The 19,240-nt window shown below is 55.6% G+C and overlaps 1 protein-coding gene across 1 annotated transcript in view; it reads right to left on the bottom strand.

The window, feature by feature from the left end:
- Positions 1-1,806: 1,806 nt before the first annotated feature.
- The window catches only part of pard3ab (par-3 family cell polarity regulator alpha, b), a 41,548-nt gene continuing 24,114 nt past the window's right edge, over positions 1,807-19,240 (bottom strand). The window contains 12 exon segments of the mRNA XM_068749212.1: positions 1,807-1,897; positions 5,695-5,928; positions 7,424-7,552; positions 9,505-9,751; positions 10,448-10,678; positions 14,169-14,213; positions 15,093-15,244; positions 15,384-15,462; positions 15,465-15,533; positions 16,152-16,299; positions 17,287-17,457; positions 17,594-17,782. Of these exon segments, the coding sequence (XP_068605313.1) occupies positions 1,891-1,897; positions 5,695-5,928; positions 7,424-7,552; positions 9,505-9,751; positions 10,448-10,678; positions 14,169-14,213; positions 15,093-15,244; positions 15,384-15,462; positions 15,465-15,533; positions 16,152-16,299; positions 17,287-17,457; positions 17,594-17,782 (1,701 nt within the window). The 3' untranslated portion in view covers positions 1,807-1,890.

Raw genomic sequence — 19,240 nt, forward strand, 5'->3', positions numbered from 1 at the left:
GTTTGTGTCTCGGTGACGACGGGAGCTTCAAAGACGTTCAGGATATAAAACCTCAGGAGCAACCCGCCGGGAACACGCCCCCAGACACACCCACCTCCAGATACACGCCCCAGACACACCCACCTCCAGATACACGCCCCAGACACACCCACCTCCAGTTACACGTCCCCCCCAGACACACCCACCCCCAGATACACGCCCCCCCAGACACACCCACCTCCAGATACACGCCCCCCCAGACACACGCCCACCCCAGACGCACCCACCTCCAGATACACGCCCCCCAGACACACCCACCTCCAGATACACGCCCCCAGACACACCCACCTCCAGATACACGCCCCAGACACACCCACCTCCAGATACACGCCCCCCAGACACACCCACTGACACACCCACCTCCAGTTACACGCCCCAGACACACCCACCTCCAGATACACGCCCCCAGACACACCCACCTCCAGATACACGCCCCCAGACACACCCACCTCCAGATACACGCCCCAGACACACCCACCTCCAGATACACGCCCCAGACACACCCACCTCCCAGATACACGCCCCAGACACACCCACCTCCAGATACACGCCCCCCAGACACACCCACTGACACACCCACCTCCAGTTACACGTCCCCCCCAGACACACCCACCTCCAGATACACGCCCCCCAGACACACCCACCCCCAGATACACGCCCCCAGACACACCCACCTCCAGATACACGCCCCCCCAGACACACCCACCTCCAGATACACGCCCCCCCAGACACACCCACCTCCAGATACACGCCTCCCCAGACACACCCACCTCCAGACACACGCCCCCCCAGACACACCCACCTCCAGACACACGCCCCCCCAGACACACCCACCTCCAGATACACGCCCCAGACACACCCACCTCCAGACACACGCCCCCCCAGACACACCCACCTCCAGACACACGCCCCCCAGACACACCCACCTCCAGATACAATCGATACTAATCGGCGTAACGAAGACGCTGAATGATTCTCGCCCACTCGCAGCACCTGAAGGAGATCAGCTGATCGCCGCTTCCGATTCGGAATAAAATAGATTAAAATGTCTTCAACCTCGTGTGATGAAGAGGAGGCGGGCCTCCTTAGACTGACGTGATTGATTGGCCGGAGTGAGTTGAGGTGGCCGCCGTGTTGCTGCGACATCAATCCAGCGGTAAAAGGACAATCACAGGCGCTCCAGTGAATATTGATTAGCCGTGATTTGTACTAACGGGCCTGAGGGAAAAGGGGGAGGGGCTGCAGTGGCGAGGATCGATGGCCGCCTGGTCCATGACATCACTGCTCATCATCCCAACAAGGCGTGGGGTGAACGTGATGTCATGAGGCCATATATGGGCGTATAGTAATATAAATATGATACAAATAATAATTTGATTTTCTGCTAATTCAATGAACATTAATTTATAATCCTCACATTAAAAGGTTTCGTTTTCTCCTTTTATTTTGAAGGTCTGTTTGTCATTTCAATCATAAAATTATTAAAAATGTGAAAAATAGAAAAGAGTTTTCAACGACAGCCAAAAAAAAGAATAAAACCAAGAAGGAGGAAAAAAGAATGACAGGATGTCCACAGAGACGCTCCCTCCTCTTCCTCCTCCTCCTCCTCCTCTAAACGATGACCCTCCTCCGTCTCCTCAGAACCTCAGACTGACACCGGTGGGCCGCCAGACGTCTGCTTCATGTCAGAACTCCTGGAGTGGACAGGAAGTGGAATGGGATACGAGGAGGAAGAGGAGGAAGAGGAGCGCTGCTGAGGCCCTTTAATCTGGACGCTTCCTGTGTGTGCGTGATTTCACCGTCCGATTCGGAATCAGAGGCGGCGGCGGCGGCGACAAAGGAAATAATCTATCAGGTCCTGGAAGAACAAAGAGGAGTCGGTGGATCAGATTAACCGGATTAATCAGATTATATGGACGATGGCACGATCATTGATCACGGATTCACTGGGATGGGAATCAATAATGGAATCTTCCGGTTAGCGTTACGCTAAAGCGGTGCAAACATCTCGTTTGGATTAAACCTCCTCTTCCTCTTCATCACCAGAGAGGGCGCTCCTCGCCGTTCACGCGGGGGCTTCGCCAGCGCTAACGACGGAGCGACTGTCACGACACTTCAAAGAGCCGGCGCAGGGATTCGCTGTAATGGGCCCCAGGCTGGGGCCCCGCCCACATCTCAGCCATCGCCCTGGTGCGTGTGTGTGTGCGTGTGTGTGCGTGTGTGTGTGTGTGCGTGTGTGTGCGTGTTTCCTGATAACGAGCTGCAGCAGCCAGACCCACGTCCTCCAAAGGGAAGACGATCACACATCTTTATTTCAAAGACGCCACGGAGCCCCCAACGGCGAGATCAAGTTCTCCCCGCCGTGCGCGCGCGTGCGTGTGTGTGTGCGTGTGTGTGTTTTCTCATTTCCCATGTCTCCTTGCAGGATCTGATCTAATAATCGGCGAGCAGCGATTTGAACAGTAAAGGGACTCGGGTTTAAATAAAGGCGCCTCTGATGTCGAGAGCTGGAAGTTTGACTCTTCGTCCCCCCGATATTCCGAAAGAAAGCGAGGATGACGAGAGGCGGCGTTCCGAGGTGGGAGGGGAGCCGGAACATAAAGTGCATGAATATATTTATGCACCGCTGCAGCGGCGAGGAGGAAGAGGATGCTGCAACATCCTGCAACTGGGAAAGAAGTCCGTATCCCGGACGAGACAAACGTTCCGTAATCAGCGAATGCATGTGTTCCTGCATGTTGTCTGTTTCCATGGCGACAGCAGAGTAGTTTTTCACGTTTTTCAAAAGTTCCTCTTGTTGTTTGTTTTGGTAAACAACAGAATTCTGGTTTAAGGGTCAAACTAAATTCTAGAGGCTCCGCCCCCCAACTGCTGATGGGTTTGTGTACCGCCCACTTCAGGGAAAACGGGGACAATTTGAAAGTTGGATAAAAAGATACACAAACAAATACTTAATCAATATTTCATTAATGGGTGAAAGCAGGCGGAAATAATCTGCATCTCTACGGGGGGGGGGGTCAGACAGGGCGCTGGTTCTGCTCTGGTGATTGAACCGGGTCAAACACGGACGACGCTCCGATCAAAGTGAGGTTTTTATCAAAGTTCACGCCGTTATTCCGAACGGAATAATCCCGGATTACGTTCCCACCGAGCCCGGATCAAATGTTTAACTCGGCTTCTGAGCGGGACACAAAGGGACGAAGCGTCCCGCCGGCGTTTGGGAGTCGTTACGCAAATATCAGACGTAATCCGTGAACATCAGCACGTCTGTAATTTACTTTAATCTCTCGCCGGCTGCCTGCTTGACATCATGGCCACGTGAAAGCCATCACCCCCCCCTAAAACTCCGACCGGCCGGCTCCGTAAAGATTCCCAGGAGCGGGACGTTCCTCCGCTGCAGCGTCTGATTCCGATGATTCCGACATTTGGGAAAGGCGACGCTCGGAAAGCTGCAGATTCCTTTCCCGATGTTTAAACACTCCGAACCCTAAAATCACGGCTTCCTGAACGCCTCGCTTCAGAACGGAGCGAGAGAAGACGGAACCGATATCAGGTTCCGTGGACTCTGAGGCGTCTTTCAAGAGCCAACGGGAGAGAGGAAAAGAATCCGAAGTGGACGTGGGATTAGAGATTAGAGATTAGAGAACAGGAGCACACGGATAAAGAGCTGCAGGTTCTGTTCAGTAGAACCCATCAGAACCAAACCCATTCCGTCTTCCAGTTGTAGCCACGCTAGCTAACAGACAAAGGCTAGCTTTTAGCTCCAGGTGTGACCGGCTGCAGGTACCCCCCCCCCCCCCCCCCCCAGTGGAGATGAAATGTAATGGAGCAGATTCAATAAGAGGAAAAACCCGGACGATCAAATCAAAACAAATCCCTCAGAGACTTCCCAGAATTCACTGCTGCCTTTTAGACGAGTGGGAAATAAAAACAATGGAGGCTAATTCACTTGGCTCTGACACGCACACACACGCGCACGCACACACACACTGCATGTTTTTGGTACATTTCACTACGGAGCTAAAAGGCAAAGTCAACAGTCCATGAAGAAAAGCAAGGCGTGTGTTGATGCTAGGGGGGCCCAGAGGGACCGCCGGGACCGCCGGGACCGCCGGGAGCCCAGGGACACTTTCATGAGCTGGACTAGCGGGAAAACGCTCGGAGCAGATCCAGACGAAGCTTCGGACTCTATTTTGATTGGCTGCTGGGAGGAGAACGGAGCAGCGGCGATTTGGTTCGGAGCCAAAGAGAAACATTCAAGAACGTTCCGAAGCCGGCGCTCCAGAACGGCGCCCGCACAAGAAGCCGGAGCCACGCCCTTCAGACACGCCAGCCTGTTAGAGGAGCCCAAAGACTTCACTAAGAAGGTTCTGAAGTCGGGCCCGGCCCCCGCGGTCCTCCATCCCGACGCTCCAAGCCTCGTGCCGCCGCCGCCGTTTGATGATTAAAAGTGAAACCGATATTTATGCCGCCGCACGCCGTCTCTTCTCTGTGTCCACGCCTGGACGGTTTGATGCCGACATTCCCATCCGGACACCGAAGACACTTGAGTGGCTTCGTAAACATCGACGAGACGTTCCGCAGGTTTCGAGCGTTAGCGTAGCGGCAGGACATTTCCTTCACTCGCGTTATCGCTTTGATCAAAGCTGCACAATACTTCAGCCTGGAAGCAGTGTAAATCCCACGATAACAACCCCCCCGTCGCGAGACCCCCCCACCTCCTCCTGGGCTTGGCATGGCATTCACTTCCTGTTCAGTGGGGGGCAGACAGGAAACAGGAAACAGGCTTCCTGGTTCTCTCTGGAGGTTTATTTTTCTTACGATTGGGATTCTGGGAATGCAACACAATCTCTTTAAGGGGCTTAGTGCCCCCCCCCCCCCTCTCCCCCCCACACACACTAATTAAAGCCTCCTGAAGAGAGGAAGGGCCTAAAGCTAAAGCATGTAGCAGCACTTAGCTCCGATGACGGGAGAGTGCGTTCTGCATTTATCCGGGCTTGAGACTGGGAATGCTAAGCTAGCTCCAGCTAACTGCTAACTGCACTACCCTACTCCCCAGGGCGCTGCCTCATTGAAAAACGATTCCGTGATTTAGAGTGACGACTCGACTGACCCCCCCCCCCCCTAATTAAAGCCGACTCCGTATCTTCTGTTGAGCATCTGCCGGCCTCCGCGTCACGGATTTAGGAAATACGGCGACAACAGCAGCGCCGTGAATTACGAATCAGCTGCTGAAGCGTTCCCAGGCTGCCGGCTCCATCTGGGAAAACCGGGACGGAGATAAAGAGCCATTCATGGGAGCAGCTTTCCTGCTCCGGAACGTCAGAGCTGCCGAGGAGATCCAGGCGTTTACAGCGCTCCTATTGGCCGGCTGGTTGTTGGTTCCGCTCGTCAGAGGAAGGCGAGGAAAACGGGGAAATGTTGGGAGGCGAAAGCAAAGGTCAAAGCAGACGGATGATCAAAGGTTTCATTTACTCGCTGCCTCCCCAGAGCAACCCCGCCCCCCCCGTCGCCGGGGACGACGGCGGTCCGTGTCAGGCTGACATTTACCGCCTGCCTCCTGCTGCTGTGATTACTTTCTCCTCCAGGTGTGACAGCCGATCCTCACCTGAAGCACGTCTGCCCCCCCCCCCGGTGCTTAACCCCGCCCCCTACCTGTCTGTGGATGGAGGGCGGTCACTGCGGGCCTTGCTGACTTGCGTGTAGAGGGAGTCTGAATGCTGGTGCTGATGGAGGTGGGGGTAGTCGTCCCGGGGGCCGTCCACGCCGGCGTAGGGGTGCTCCTCCTCCTCGGAGCCCCGCTCCGACGCCTGGCCGATGTCCAGGATTTCGGCGTAGTCGCGTTCCCGGGCCTGGCGCTCCCGCAGCTCCCTGGTCTTCGCCTGGATCCTGATGGTGCCGACAGAAACGGACAAGTTAGTCCAAAAGCATCGAGGTGTTCTTCTGTAGCAGCGATGATGTCACAACGGCCCCGCCCACTGGCGTCACAGTCCCAGCAGCAGCCTCCGAAACATCTGCAAGTTTCCCTCCATGACAGGGGGGGGGCAGATTCCATCATTAATGCCCCCCCCCCCCCCCATCATGTATGGGACTAACATACATGATGGATCCTAGTCTCCCGCCCCCGCAGCAGGGAGGGGGGGGGGGGCACTGAACTCAGAGTGCTGCTAATGTATAGCTGCTATGCTGCCACACACACACACACACACACACACACACACACACACACACACACAAACACACACACAAACACACACACACAAACACACACACACTTTATCTTTAGGCCATTGGTGTAAATAACTGTCAACACCATTGTGTGTGTGTGGGGGGGGGGGGGGCGATCACACAGACCACTAATTACAGCCGTGACAATTATCAGAGCTTTACAACCATCAATTATCACACAGCTCTCTTTTCTCCAGGGCCCTAATGGTAGAGGGGGGGGGGGGGGGGGGCATCGCCGGAGGTAGGGGGGGTGACGCGGTAGGGATGCAGCGCCACTGAAGACGCCGACATCTTCCTCCTGAACTTAAGGAGGTCTATTAAGGAGAGCTCCCATTGGTGGAGGGACAGAAGGGGGGGGGGGGGCATCAACTAAACGGATTCACAGTCTTTTAAAGCTCAACGTTCCCAACAGCTGATCTCACGCCACGTGACCCCCGCCCACTATCTGGCAGTGCAGACGGAAGCGGCGCCATCTTTAAACCCGCAGGAAGGACCCTGCTTTTCACCAGAGGGGCGGGAGCAGTGCATGATAAGATAAGGCCAAAGCGGCGCCCCCCCCCCCCCCATCCGGCGTGACACCTGCGCCCTTTCATGCCACTTACGACTAAAGACTCTGCTGGTACCGGGTGATTGGCCCGTCGGGCTTAAAGACTCACAAGCCAAACGTTCGTAACGAGCAGCGACGGGGACTAATGGCCGCCGCCCCGACTCCGGGAGCAGGGAATGAATCAGCTGGCAGGGCTGGAACGCCGGCCCGGAACGCTGGCACCACGCCCACGGACATTAATTTAGCAGAAGAGAGGGAAAGATGAAGGCTGGAAACTCGACACCCGGCTCTTTGGGCTGTTATATTTTATATAGTCCTCAATGGGAAGAAATGCAACCGGCTTCCGGAATCTAGTGGAAAACATTCCCGGCGGAGCGGAGGCGGCGACAGCAGATTGATGACGGTTTGGGAATAACAAAAACACAAACGTAGGGATTAGCTGTTCGGGGATCTTTGAGTTTATATGAACTGATGTTAGGAAGGAGAAACACGAGAGTGAAAAGATTTAACTTCCAGCAGCCGGTGGGAGAAGCGAGAGGCGAGGAAGAGGAGCAGCATCCGGCAGCAGCATCCGGCGGCAGCATCCGGCGGCAGCATCCGGCGGCTCACCTCTCCTGCTCCATCCTCATCTTCGTCGCCTCCTCGTTGGAAACCTGCGTCTCCTCCGGCCTCCACTTGCTGGAGCCTTTCCGATCCATCTTCTCCCCCGGCCGCTCGTCTTTACGGTGCTTCCCGAACCTGGAACACCGAGGAGGTGTGACACGTTAAGGCTCGGCGCAGCGCTGGACCCAAAGGTCAAAGGTCAGGGAAATCACACAGTACGAGTCCGTTAAAAAAGATCAAACGCAGTGCAGTTCATTTAAAGTTGTGGAGCGCGCCGGAGACAAGGCCCATCAGTAATTATTCATGGGGCGGGAGCGCCGATATTCCAGCCGGAACGAGTCGGGATGAAGCTGCAGCCGCGCTCGCTCCCACAATCACACGGCGTGATGGGTCTGCAGAGAACATCTTCTAGAACCTCTAGAACGCAAACGCCGCGAGGACGCAAAGAGGCGTGCGAGTTAATGAAAGGAACGCAAGACGAGAGGAAGAGAGGAAGAAATGAACGAGGGAGCGAGAAAGTCCAGGACGGAAAATTAGGCTCAGGTGAAGGCGGCGCCTGCGTGGGCGAGAGAGAGAGAGAGAGAGAGAATCACACAGACTGAAGTCCTCCAGGCAGGGCGCGGTTAAGGATTAACGTTATTAATTAAAGTCCGCAGTGAAATCAAAGAGAAAAAGAACAAAGGGATGAGTCTGCAGAGAAATCGGAGGAGTGTGAGGAAGAAAAAAAGAACAGACAATAAAGAAAGAAAGAAAGAAACAAGAAACATTTCATTCCAGACGAACTCAGATTCACTCCCGAAACCGATCAGACATTCCAACGAGCCAATCAGACGGATCGGTTCTCCGACTGCAGCCTCCTGCTGGTCAGACGGGCCGGGCAGAACCAGCGGAACCCCCAGAGCTCTCACACCTGCTGCGTTTCTATGGGAGACGGGGTGGAGGGGGGGGGGCTGCTCGAAACGCTCAGAGACGGTTCGCCGCCATCGATCACGGCGAGAGGCGAGAGGCGTTCTCTCTCCACGCCGCTAACGTTCAACAACAACGGCGAGACAACGGGGAAACTCCGAGCAGGAAGACGAGCTCCTCGCCGTCTGGAGGCTCAGCGCCCGTGAACGCCACGTCGCCATCGCTCTGATGAGACGCCGCGCTCGGCTCCCCTGAAAAGAGCACGACGCGTGAAAGTCACAGCGTCCGCGAGAAACCGCGAGTTAAGAACAGGAGGAGCGCCATTCTGAGAAAAGCCGTCGTCAGAGACACTGACACCATGTGGGGCACGCGCACGCACACGCACGCACGCACGCACGCGCGCACGCGCACACGCACACGCACACGCACACACGCACACACGCACGCACACACTACAGAATTAGCACAGTGCAATAATTTCTGGGCACCGATCATTGTCGCCGGTGCCAAGCTCAAAGACTGGGAGTTACTGAGTCCAAGCAATGATCAGAGAGTAAGTGTGTGTGTGTGTGTGTGTGCGTGTGTGTGTGCGTGTGTGTGCGTGTGTCTGTGTGTGTGTGTGTGCGCGTGTGCGTGTGTGTGTGTGTGTGTGATAATGCATAGCTTGGCAGGCAGGGTTTGATGACAATGATGCTTTGATTGGGACAGAGTGTGACGCCTTCAAGACATGAGAGGGTCAGGAAATAGCAGCTCTCACACACACACAGGCGCACACACACACACGCACACATCTACACGCACGCACATCTGGATCGGTGCCGATCATTTGTTTGAATTCCTTTTGAATTGTGTCGGTGATCCTGTCCGGAGCCGCAGCTGGGACGAGTCCGCTTCAGGTCATTATTCAGGAGCGCTCGGATCAGCCAGAACCGGTTTAACGGAGCCGTTCATCTGATGCGAACAATATGGGGTCCGTCGGGGGGCCAGAACCCGGACGGTCCTCCCATGAGCCTCTCTGCTTCGTTGGATGCTAACGAGCGAACGATACACACTATGGATCATTCTGATCCGGTTGAGACCGCCTTTAACCGACGCCCGGACCGGAACCAATCTCTGCGGTCGAGGGGACGTCCTTCTGTCGGCGCGGCAAAAACAAGCTGAGCGGTCGGAGACATTCTTACCGGAACATGTCCCCGAGTCCTTTCAGCATTCCCTTCTTGGCTTTCCCCTTTTCCTTGTCCTTCCCTCCATCCTGCTTCTTCTTCTCCTTCTCCTTCCCCCCCTTGTCTTTGTCTTTCTTCTTCTCCTCTTTGCTGCGATTGGTGCCGTTGACCAACGGTTTCTCCAAGATGGACAGGGGGGTCAGGTCGGCCATCGTGGAGACGGAGTCCCTCCCCGATCGGGAGCTCTCCTCCGTGTCCTCCTCCACTGGAGGGAGGGACAGACGAGGAGAGACAGCGGTAAGAAAAGACCAGAGCAGAAACGTAAACGACTGAAACACGAGTCCAACGATTCCAAACGTCTCATGAAGACAATGATTTCGCCCTAAAACCGTTTACGAGCACATTAGCGGTGATTCAAGGGCCCCATTCCATTATGAAAGAGCAATGATTACACGGGCTCAGAAGCAAATCGGGGCATGAATTGATCCGTGGCCAATCGAATGTGATTTTTATGGCTTTAATCTTTTCAAACGGCCATAAAATGTTTGTGTAAATGTAAAATGTCTTAAATCGGCTTCGTCTGTCAAACCGTAACTCCAGAACCCAGAGGCTCTTCATTCATCACAAATAAAGAGCTGGAAACAATCAATACGAAACTAATCAAGTCATCAATGCAGCTGCACGTCGATACATTCAGAGTGACGTCACGTTAAGGCTCCTCCTACGGATGTGAAGCGGGACGGCTACATCCAGAGCAGCGCTAAGCTATCGATGCTAATCGTCTGCCGGAGGCGGAGCCTCAGTCCCAGTCGTGCCAGTCCCATGCATGGGTGCTGATGCTGCAGATGCTGCATCCACATGTAGCGGCTAACACGCCGGCGGCTTGAGTATCATGCTAGCGTCGTGACTGTTAGCATCAGGTTAGCGCGTTACTGTTAGCGTTATGTTAGCGGCGTCTTACACGTCTCCATGCCCTCATCGTATTCCTCCGTCACAGCCGGCCGGTCGTACGACTTGTCGATGGCCGCCCTGAAGCTCTCGTTGCAGCCCCGCCCCCTGACTATGCGGGGGCGTGGCCTGTGGAAGGGGTGGTCCCCGTTGAGGGTGGCCTCTGCGACGGCGGTCTGGAGACTCTCCAGAGAGCTGGACTTCTTCAGGCCCAGCGATGGTCCCACGTCTTTGGTGGAAGAACCTGGTGGAGGGAACAGGGACGTGAAAAACCCGAACCGGGCGGGTCTGCCGGGGGGGGGGGGGGGGGGGGGGTCGGACCCAAAGAACTCTGGTAATATACTTTTCCATTTTTAAACAACCTCAGAAACTTTTCCCAACACATATTTTAGTGCAGCGATAAATAAGAACTCCGTCCGGCCCCGATGGGAACGTCCGGCTCTGGACGAGTTCAAATGCGCGAGAACCGAAGGAGGGAGGATGACGCCGAGCCGGAGCAGGAACATTCCGGCCTGAGTTATTCTCCAGAGCGACTCCAGCGATGATTGAAGAGGAGAAGAGCGAGTTCCTTCCTCCGACTCAAACGGATTTCTCAACAAGTCGCTTCTTGCCAGTTAGAAATGAACAACAACCCGAGCCGTCCGAGCGCGACCTCCGAGTCTCTGCCGTTGAGGAACGTCGTTATTTACCGGAGCGGATTCTGGGATCTGTTCCATTAAAGCGTTCCGTTTAAGTTCGAGGTTAAACATCTAGCGCGTCGTTAGCAGGAACGGCAGCGGCGCCGAACCCAAACACGAAACCGTCTTCTCCCGCCGTCCTCAAGTCTTTCTTCTCGTGACGGAAATAAAACCGAGGAAAATGTTGCAGAGACGTTCTTTAAACGCCACATTTAGGCGCTGCCGTTTCTCTCTGCACGGAGGATGATTTATTCCTGGTTGTGTTGGATCGACTATAAAGTCCTTTAATTTGTTGAGCATGTTTGCAAAATCAATATTGGATCCGCTGCGGATTTAGAAGTGAATTTAGTTCTGAAACAGCACAAAAAAGTTTTGCGGTTCAGTAAAAAAAAAAAAACATTAATCTGCCTCACATTGGCCATCAGGTTTGAAGAAACGCAATGCATTCTGGGAGCACTTTGTTAACCTCGTAAACATCTGGGCATTCCTTCAAAACACAAACTCCACGGCGCTCAGACTGACCAGGAAGTCGGCGCGTGATTCACAGAGCAGCGCTCTGTATTTAAACCGCCGTCTGTTTGCGTGTTTCTGCGCGAGCACGTGAAGCTCCGCCTCCCGACGGGCGACAAACTTCATTACAACACGTTAGTCTCAATGAAAAGCAGGAAAACACAGCAATTTAACTAAAGCGAGACTCTCTGTACGGCGTCTGACCCCGCAGAGGCGAAGAAGCGATGAAGATGAGGTTCCGTGAGGGAGGAGAAAGATGAAGGAGGAGGAGGAGGAGGAGGAGAACATGAGCGAAAGGAGAGAAAGAGACGAGAGGTGAAAGAGCTTGGGTGTTAATCCGCCGCTGAAAATAGTCCCGGTAAACATCGACTGGCTCCTCCTACTGTAGCAAAGGTGTGTGTGTGTGTGTAGGTGTGCGTGTGTGTGGGTGTGCGTGTGTAGGTGTGTAGGTGTGCGTGTGTGTGGGTGTGCGTGTGTAGGTGTGTGTGTGTGGGTGTGCGTGTGTAGGTGTGTAGGTGTGTGTGTGTGTGGGTGTGCGTGTGTAGGTGTGTGTAGGTGTGTGCGTGTGGAGGTGTGTGTGTGCGTGTGGAGGTGTGTGTGTGTGTGTGTGTGTGTGTGTGTAGGTGTGCGTGTGTGTGGGTGTGCGTGTGTAGGTGTGTGTGTGTGGGTGTGCGTGTGTAGGTGTGTGTAGGTGTGTGCGTGTGGAGGTGTGTGTGTGTGTGTGGAGGTGTGTGTGCGTGTGTGGAGGTGTGTGTGTGTGTGTGTGTGTGTGTGTGTAGGTGTGCGTGTGTGTGGGTGTGCGTGTGTAGGTGTGTGTGTGTGGGTGTGCGTGTGTAGGTGTGTGTAGGTGTGTGCGTGTGGAGGTGTGTGTGTGTGTGTGGAGGTGTGTGTGTGTGTGTGTAGGTGTGTTTATTCATTTTTAAAACAGACGGGCAGATTCAGCCTGGACCAGCGCCCCCTGCTGGGGTGGAGAAGAATGCGCGCTACCTCCGTTGATGCCATTTTACAGTACAACAAAACGACATAAATCAATGACAAAGTCATCAATGGCTGAATCTGTTCCAGCGACAGAACAACAAATCCATTTTCCCCACGATGAGCAGAAACGACTCGTAACAAGAACTTCAGGACTTTTTCTCACGGCAATCGACGAAGCATCAAACCGCCATCAGATTCGGGTCCTGGTCCAACATGTGGCGCCGGCCTGCGTCAATAAACCAATCACAGCCCAGGGGGGTCGGGGGGGCGGGGCTTGGACCCTGTCTTTGTTTGGGCTTTATTAAATAGACCGTGGATGATTTCAGCTTTAAGTCGAGTACAGAAGTCGTTTTCAGACACCGGGGGCTCCAAAGCCAAAATAAACGGCAGACACTGGTCCTCCCTCTCTCCTCTCCTCTCCTCTCCTCTCTCCTCTCTCCTCTCCTCTCCATCCTTTCTCTTTTCTGTCGTCCATCACCTGATAGAGGCGGGGCTTCCTTTCAGGCATCAGTGACCCTGACAGTGATGGACGGCTGCCTGACATCCTCTACTTTCTCCAAGGACACAACTCTTTTTCTCCTCCCACCTCCTCATACCACAAACAGACGGCAAAAAGAGGAGGAGGTGATAAAAGCGTGAGGAGCAGAACGCTGGAGGAGCAGAGCGCTGGAGGAGCAGAACGCTGGAGGAGCAGAGCGCTGGAGGAGCAGAGCGATGGAGGAGCAGAACGCTGGAGGAGCAGAGCGCTGGAGGAGCAGAGCGATGGAGGAGCAGAGCGCTGGAGGAGCAGAGCGATGGAGGAGCAGAGCGCTGGAGGAGCAGAGCGATGGAGGAGCAGAGCGATGGAGGAGCAGAACGCTGGAGGAGCAGAGCGCTGGAGGAGCAGAGCGATGGAGGAGTAGAGCGCTGGAGGAGCAGAGCGATGGAGGAGCAGAGCGCTGGAGGAGCAGAGCGATGGAGGAGCAGAGCGATGGAGGAGCAGAGCGCTGGAGGAGCAGAGCGCTGGAGGAGCAGAACGCTGGAGGAGCAGAACGATGGAGGAGCAGAGCGATGGAGGAGCAGAGCGCTGGAGGAGCAGAACGCTGGAGGAGCAGAACGCTGGAGGAGCAGAGCGCTGGAGGAGCAGAACGCTGGAGGAGCAGAGCGCTGGAGGAGCAGAACGCTGGAGGAGCAGAGCGATGGAGGAGCAGAGCGCTGGAGGAGCAGAACGCTGGAGGAGCAGAGCGCTGGAGGAGCAGAGCGCTGGAGGAGCAGAGCGCTGGAGGAGCAGAGCGATGGAGGAGCAGAACGCTGGAGGAGCAGAGCGATGGAGGAGCAGAGCGGAAATTAGTGACCAGAAATAAAGAAGAAATGAACGGGAGGCGGAGCTAGGATGGTGGGCGGGTCCCGGGACAGAGGGGTAATGCTTCGCTGAGGGGACAGGTGAGGTTTTGTTTCGACCCACGCCCTTTGGTTGGTTGGGTCGGCGCTAGATCCCGCCCCTCAGTCCCAGCACCCACAGCAGAAACAGTGATGATGATGATGACGATGATGATGACGGTTTTGCGTCTACCTCTCAGTGACCCTTACCTGTGCGGCTCTCGGTGTGAGGGGTGAGGTTAATCTCGTCGGCTACTGTTAAAGGAAGAGGAAGGAAAGGGGGCGGTACAAACGTTTGGGGTTCGGTTAGTGCTCGTCTCATTCCTCATGCAGCATCCAGGCGGCGCCAAAAACATCGCAATTGGGATGGGGCGCCATGCGGGACAAGGAGGCGGGCGAAGGGTTAAAGGAAGGAAAGGGGGTGGCGACCACACCCGCCGTGATGTCAACACGCAATCCGGTGACTAACGCGGGATCAAAGAGGGGAGGGGCCGGCAGATCAGCACAGGAGCTCTCCAGTTAGGAGGCGGGGCAGGATGGAATGGGCGGAGCCTCAAACGCTTCCTGCTGCAGCTAGGAACACGCCTCACGTCACCAGACCTTTGATCTGAGCGCCTTGAGCGACTGTTGGCGATGATGTCAGAGTGCAGAGCAGCTGTGACATCACATGACCACGGAGATCAAAGCAGGTTCCTTATAGAACATGAACTAAAAGCAAACTCCTTCTAATCCCAGAGATCTAAAGCAGATTGAGGTTTTCCCAGCGTCTCCAACCCCGGAAGGGAGGCGCTGGGATTACGGACCGCCCTGGAGGGGAGGGGCTGGGATTACGGACCACCCCGGAAGGGAGGCGCTGGGATTACGGACCGCCCCGGAAGGGAGGCGCTGGGATTACGGACCGCCCCGGAAGGGAGGGGCTGGGATTACGGACCGCCCCGGAAGGGAGGCGCTGGGATTACGGACCGCCCCGGAAGGGAGGCGCTGGGATTACGGACCGCCCTGGAGGGGAGGGGCTGGGATTACGGACCGCCCTGGAGGGGAGGGGCTGGGATTACGGACCGCCCTGGAGGGGAGGGGCTGGGATTACGGACCGCCCTGGAGGGGAGGGGCTGGGATTACCGCCCTGCGTCCTACCTAGATCCATGCTCTTGGACTTGCGCGTCTTGATGATGTCGAGATGGGCGGCGTCTCCGAACTGCTTGGTGCGCTTCTCCGACATGCTCTGGCGTCCGAAGCCTTCTCTTCGGAAAGCGGCGTCTGGATCGTTCTCATCCGGATTCGGCGGCCTGGAGGGGGCGGGCCAAAATGTGGATCAACTTTATCGATCAGACGCAGGGATGTGGGAACATTAGCCTGGAGGAAGAGGGCGGCGGCAGGGAGCGTGTCACCCACTTGTTGATGTGGTCGGGCGGCTCCGCCCACGACGGCGCTACGTCGGCGGGGAAGGCGACATCATCGTGGGAGCTGGATGACGATTGGTCCGAGAGGTGGGGCGGGAGGAGGGCGACCGGTCGTCCTCGATGATCACGGTGTCGTCCTGCGGCATGTTGACGGTCGGCGACAGCTGATAGTTACCTGAAGGAGACACGGTGGTGATGATGTCACGGCTCCCGGCTGCTGGAGGCGTGGCTAAGTGACAGCTTCCTGTCCTCCTGAAGCTAAGCTAATCCTAGCGGAACCAACGACCCGTTGGAAAGAGACGACGCCTCGCAGACCTCCATCGAGGCCAAAGCATCTCATCAGCGTCTGTCCAGCTGGTCTGACCTTTGACCTTCAGCGAGGTTTGGGGGAACTGAGTATTTAGTAACGGTTCTGATCCGACACCGAACCCAGACTGGCCTCGTCCTCCAGCCGCTTCAGTGAGAATCGATCCCAGTTAAAGCAAACCGGTTCCGTCAGTCACTTCTTTACACACACACACACACACACACACACACACACACACACACGCACACACACACACACACACACACACACACACGCACGCACGCACACGCACGGAAGCGATCGATCGGCCCGTCTGCAGAGACCTTTTTGCCGGCTGGGCCTCGCTCTCCCTGACAGGAACTCGGGACGGATGAAACATTAACACAATTTTATGTGTTGACAAAATCTGTCAGGGGTGGGGGGGGGCGGAGCTTATTACGACGCTGAGATCATCAACAGGCGGCGGGAACAGCCCCCCCCCCTTACCTATTGTTCGTGGCATCATGCCCTGGCGTGGCATCAGATTGTCATCGAGTCCCTCCAGGCCGCCGTACAAGGAATGTGAGATCCGCCGCTCGTGGTCGTCGAGGGCGGCGTCCATCGTCCGGGGACCCAGCGGACTCCCGGGGGCCTCCTGGATGAGGATGGAGGTGGCGTTAGCATTTATTACATTAACCCCCGCCCCCCATCGACCCTCTTCCTGTCGATGTTATGGACCAGTTGGAACCCAGCGCCTGTGGTTGGATCATGTGATCAGAGCCCGGTCCAATCAGGGTCCGATCTACGAGTCGGCGGTGGCGATGGTGCACATTCAGGCCGATATAATTGGGCCTGGATCCCGGCGGTATGTTGATTTATGCAAACATCTCAGACTGATGGAGCTCGGCTGTCGGGACCGTTTGATCCCGCGTCCCGGCGTTCCACACGGAGTGACGGAGTGATCTCCACGGTAACGAATACTCCACGGCCAGCCGAGGTGTACAAATACACCAACTACAGAACCTCTCTACCGCCCAGTGAATTCATTATTCAATTATTCCCCTCTCGGACGCCACGTCACAGCCAGACACCCGGACGCTCACAAACACACACACACGCACACACAGACACACACACACACGCACACACACACACACGCACGCACACGCACACACACACACCTCCAGGCTTAGCCTCTGCTTTCAATTACCAGACAGACCGAGGGGAAATCAAATCTTTGACACACCAAGTTGGAAAGGAGAGCAGAGCAGCCAGGCAGCGCCGGAGGCACACGTGCACGCCCACAGGCACATGCACGTGCACGGCCACAGGCACGCTCACACACAACCATACAGGCGGGCGAGAGGCCGGGCAGTTCGGAGGATGTAGCAACATGACATTGAGAGGACGGAAAAGTCACGCCGGCGGGGGGGGGGGGGGGGGGGGTAATGTGGGAGGGGCTTCGCTGCTACCATGACTTTAGTGCTTGCATTATGTGAGGGACAGATAAATCAATGTTATTAGAAATCTATCTATAGTTAAAATCATGATTAAAAAACAAACGATTTGATTGATCGATCAGCTGAAGCCGAGCAGCCGTGAAGGACGGTGGCGGTTTGTCTTTTTGCGCCCCGCTCCTCACCTGGGTTCTTTTGGACACTCTCCGGGCCACGATCAGCTGGATCATGCCTCGCTTGTTGCCTTCCGTTGACATGGACTTCCGGAGCGTTTCCATGGCGTCCTGGTTGGTTTTTCCCAGCAGCGACTCCGCGTTGACGCCGATCAGCTGGTCGTTGACCCTGAGCCGCCCGTCCTGCCGGTGGACGAGGGACGAAAGCGTCTTAACGCAAGCTGCACCTTTATTAGACTGAGCACAGGCCGCGCCCCCGGACGCCTCCAGGTGTCGCACCTGAGGTCAGGTAGGATTAGGGTCTGCTCTCGCCGCCTACCTTACAGGCCGCGCCTCCATTAATGATGGATTTGACGAAGATGCCCAGGTCGGCGTGGTTCTCCTTGGAACGGTTGCCTTTGACGCTGACACCCAACCCGGCTGATCCCGAGTCACTGAGCGGGATCTCGAAGGTCAGGAACTCTCGGGTCCCGTCCGGAGTCAGCACCAGGTCGTCGTCCTCCGCCTTCTGTTGAAAAGGAAATGTGACCATCAGACCTGAGACCCGAGACCAGAGACCCGAGACCCGAGACCAGAGACCCGAGACCAAAGACCCGAAACCAGAGACCCGAGACCAGAGACCTGAGACCCGAAACCAGAGACCAGAGACCAGAGACCCGAAACCAGAGACCCGAGACTAGAGACCCGAAACCAGAGACCAGAGACCCAAAACCAGAGACCCGAGACCAGAGACCCGAGACCCGAGACCCGAGACCAGAGACCCGAAACCAGAGACCCGAGACCAGAGACCTGAGACCCGAGACCCGAGACCCGAAACCAGAGACCCGATTGTTCAGGAGATTTAGAGACCTGCAGACCAGACTGGCCACACCTGTACTCTGTGCCTCAGACAGGAAGTGTCCCGCTAGCCCCCCCCCAGTGGTTCCGTCTCTCTTCCATCTCAACAATAAAAAGCTATTCTCTCTTGCTCATTATTTGACAGCTGTGCTCTGAATCGTCGTGCACGCTCACGTCTGCCAATTATTGTCCACGTCTAATGAATTCAATCATCGGGCTCGGTGTCAGCATGTCATTAGCTCCCTTTGTATGCCGAGAGAGATGGAATTGCTCTGGGTGGAGCGGAGGGGGGGGGCAATAGCAAGAGAGAGGGGCAGAAACAAGGATGCATGGAGGAAGGGAAAAAACGGGAGGGAAGGAAGCAGCGAGATAAAGGAGCGCGGAGGGCGCTGCCAAGGTGTCGCACCAACGAATCCCAGCGGGAATAATTTCAGATAAAAGCAAAAACAAAGCAGCAAAAAATACAAAAACGAGAAGAGCTCAATTATTTCCATTCGTTCTCCCTGGAATCCAATTTAATGCTGATTGAAAAGACGTAATCCTCTTAAACCGCCAGTCTGGTTTAAGTGACAAAGGAAAAGACACAGAATTCATATTAATGGTCTAATCAATATCTGCTCTGCATCCAAGTCCTGAAGGGAAGGTTTATTATTAAAATTATTAGTCTCAGAAGGCGTAAAACGTCATTCTCCATCGTTGCAGCCCGCAGCTAGCCGTTAGCTCCATTTAGCGCAGACTGATGATGAAACAGGAAAAATAACAAGACGGGGGGGGGGGGGGGGGGGGGGGGGTGGAAGTGGAATTCAAAGCAGCTGAGCTGGGTCTGGGTTCTGGGTTCTGGGTCTGGGTTCTGGGTTCTGGGTTCTGGGTCTGGGTCTGGGTTCTGGGTTCTGGGTTCTGGGTTCGGGTTCCGGAGCCGGTCAAGGAGAGTGAAGGGAAACGACGTGACAGCTTCCGTTCACCTGTCGTCTCGCCGCGCGGCACAATTCACACCCGGTCGAACAAAGTCGCCGATGTGACGGCATCTGGAATAATCGCTTGAGGGGAAGCGGGGGGGAGGATAGAGGGAGGAAGCGAGAGGGAGGAGGCAGTGAAGTGTGGAATTGTCGGAGAGAGGTGGGGCGTGGAG

Source organism: Brachionichthys hirsutus, chromosome 15 (assembly GCF_040956055.1).
Source record: "Brachionichthys hirsutus isolate HB-005 chromosome 15, CSIRO-AGI_Bhir_v1, whole genome shotgun sequence".
In the NCBI taxonomy this organism is placed as follows: Eukaryota; Metazoa; Chordata; class Actinopteri; order Lophiiformes; family Brachionichthyidae; genus Brachionichthys; species Brachionichthys hirsutus.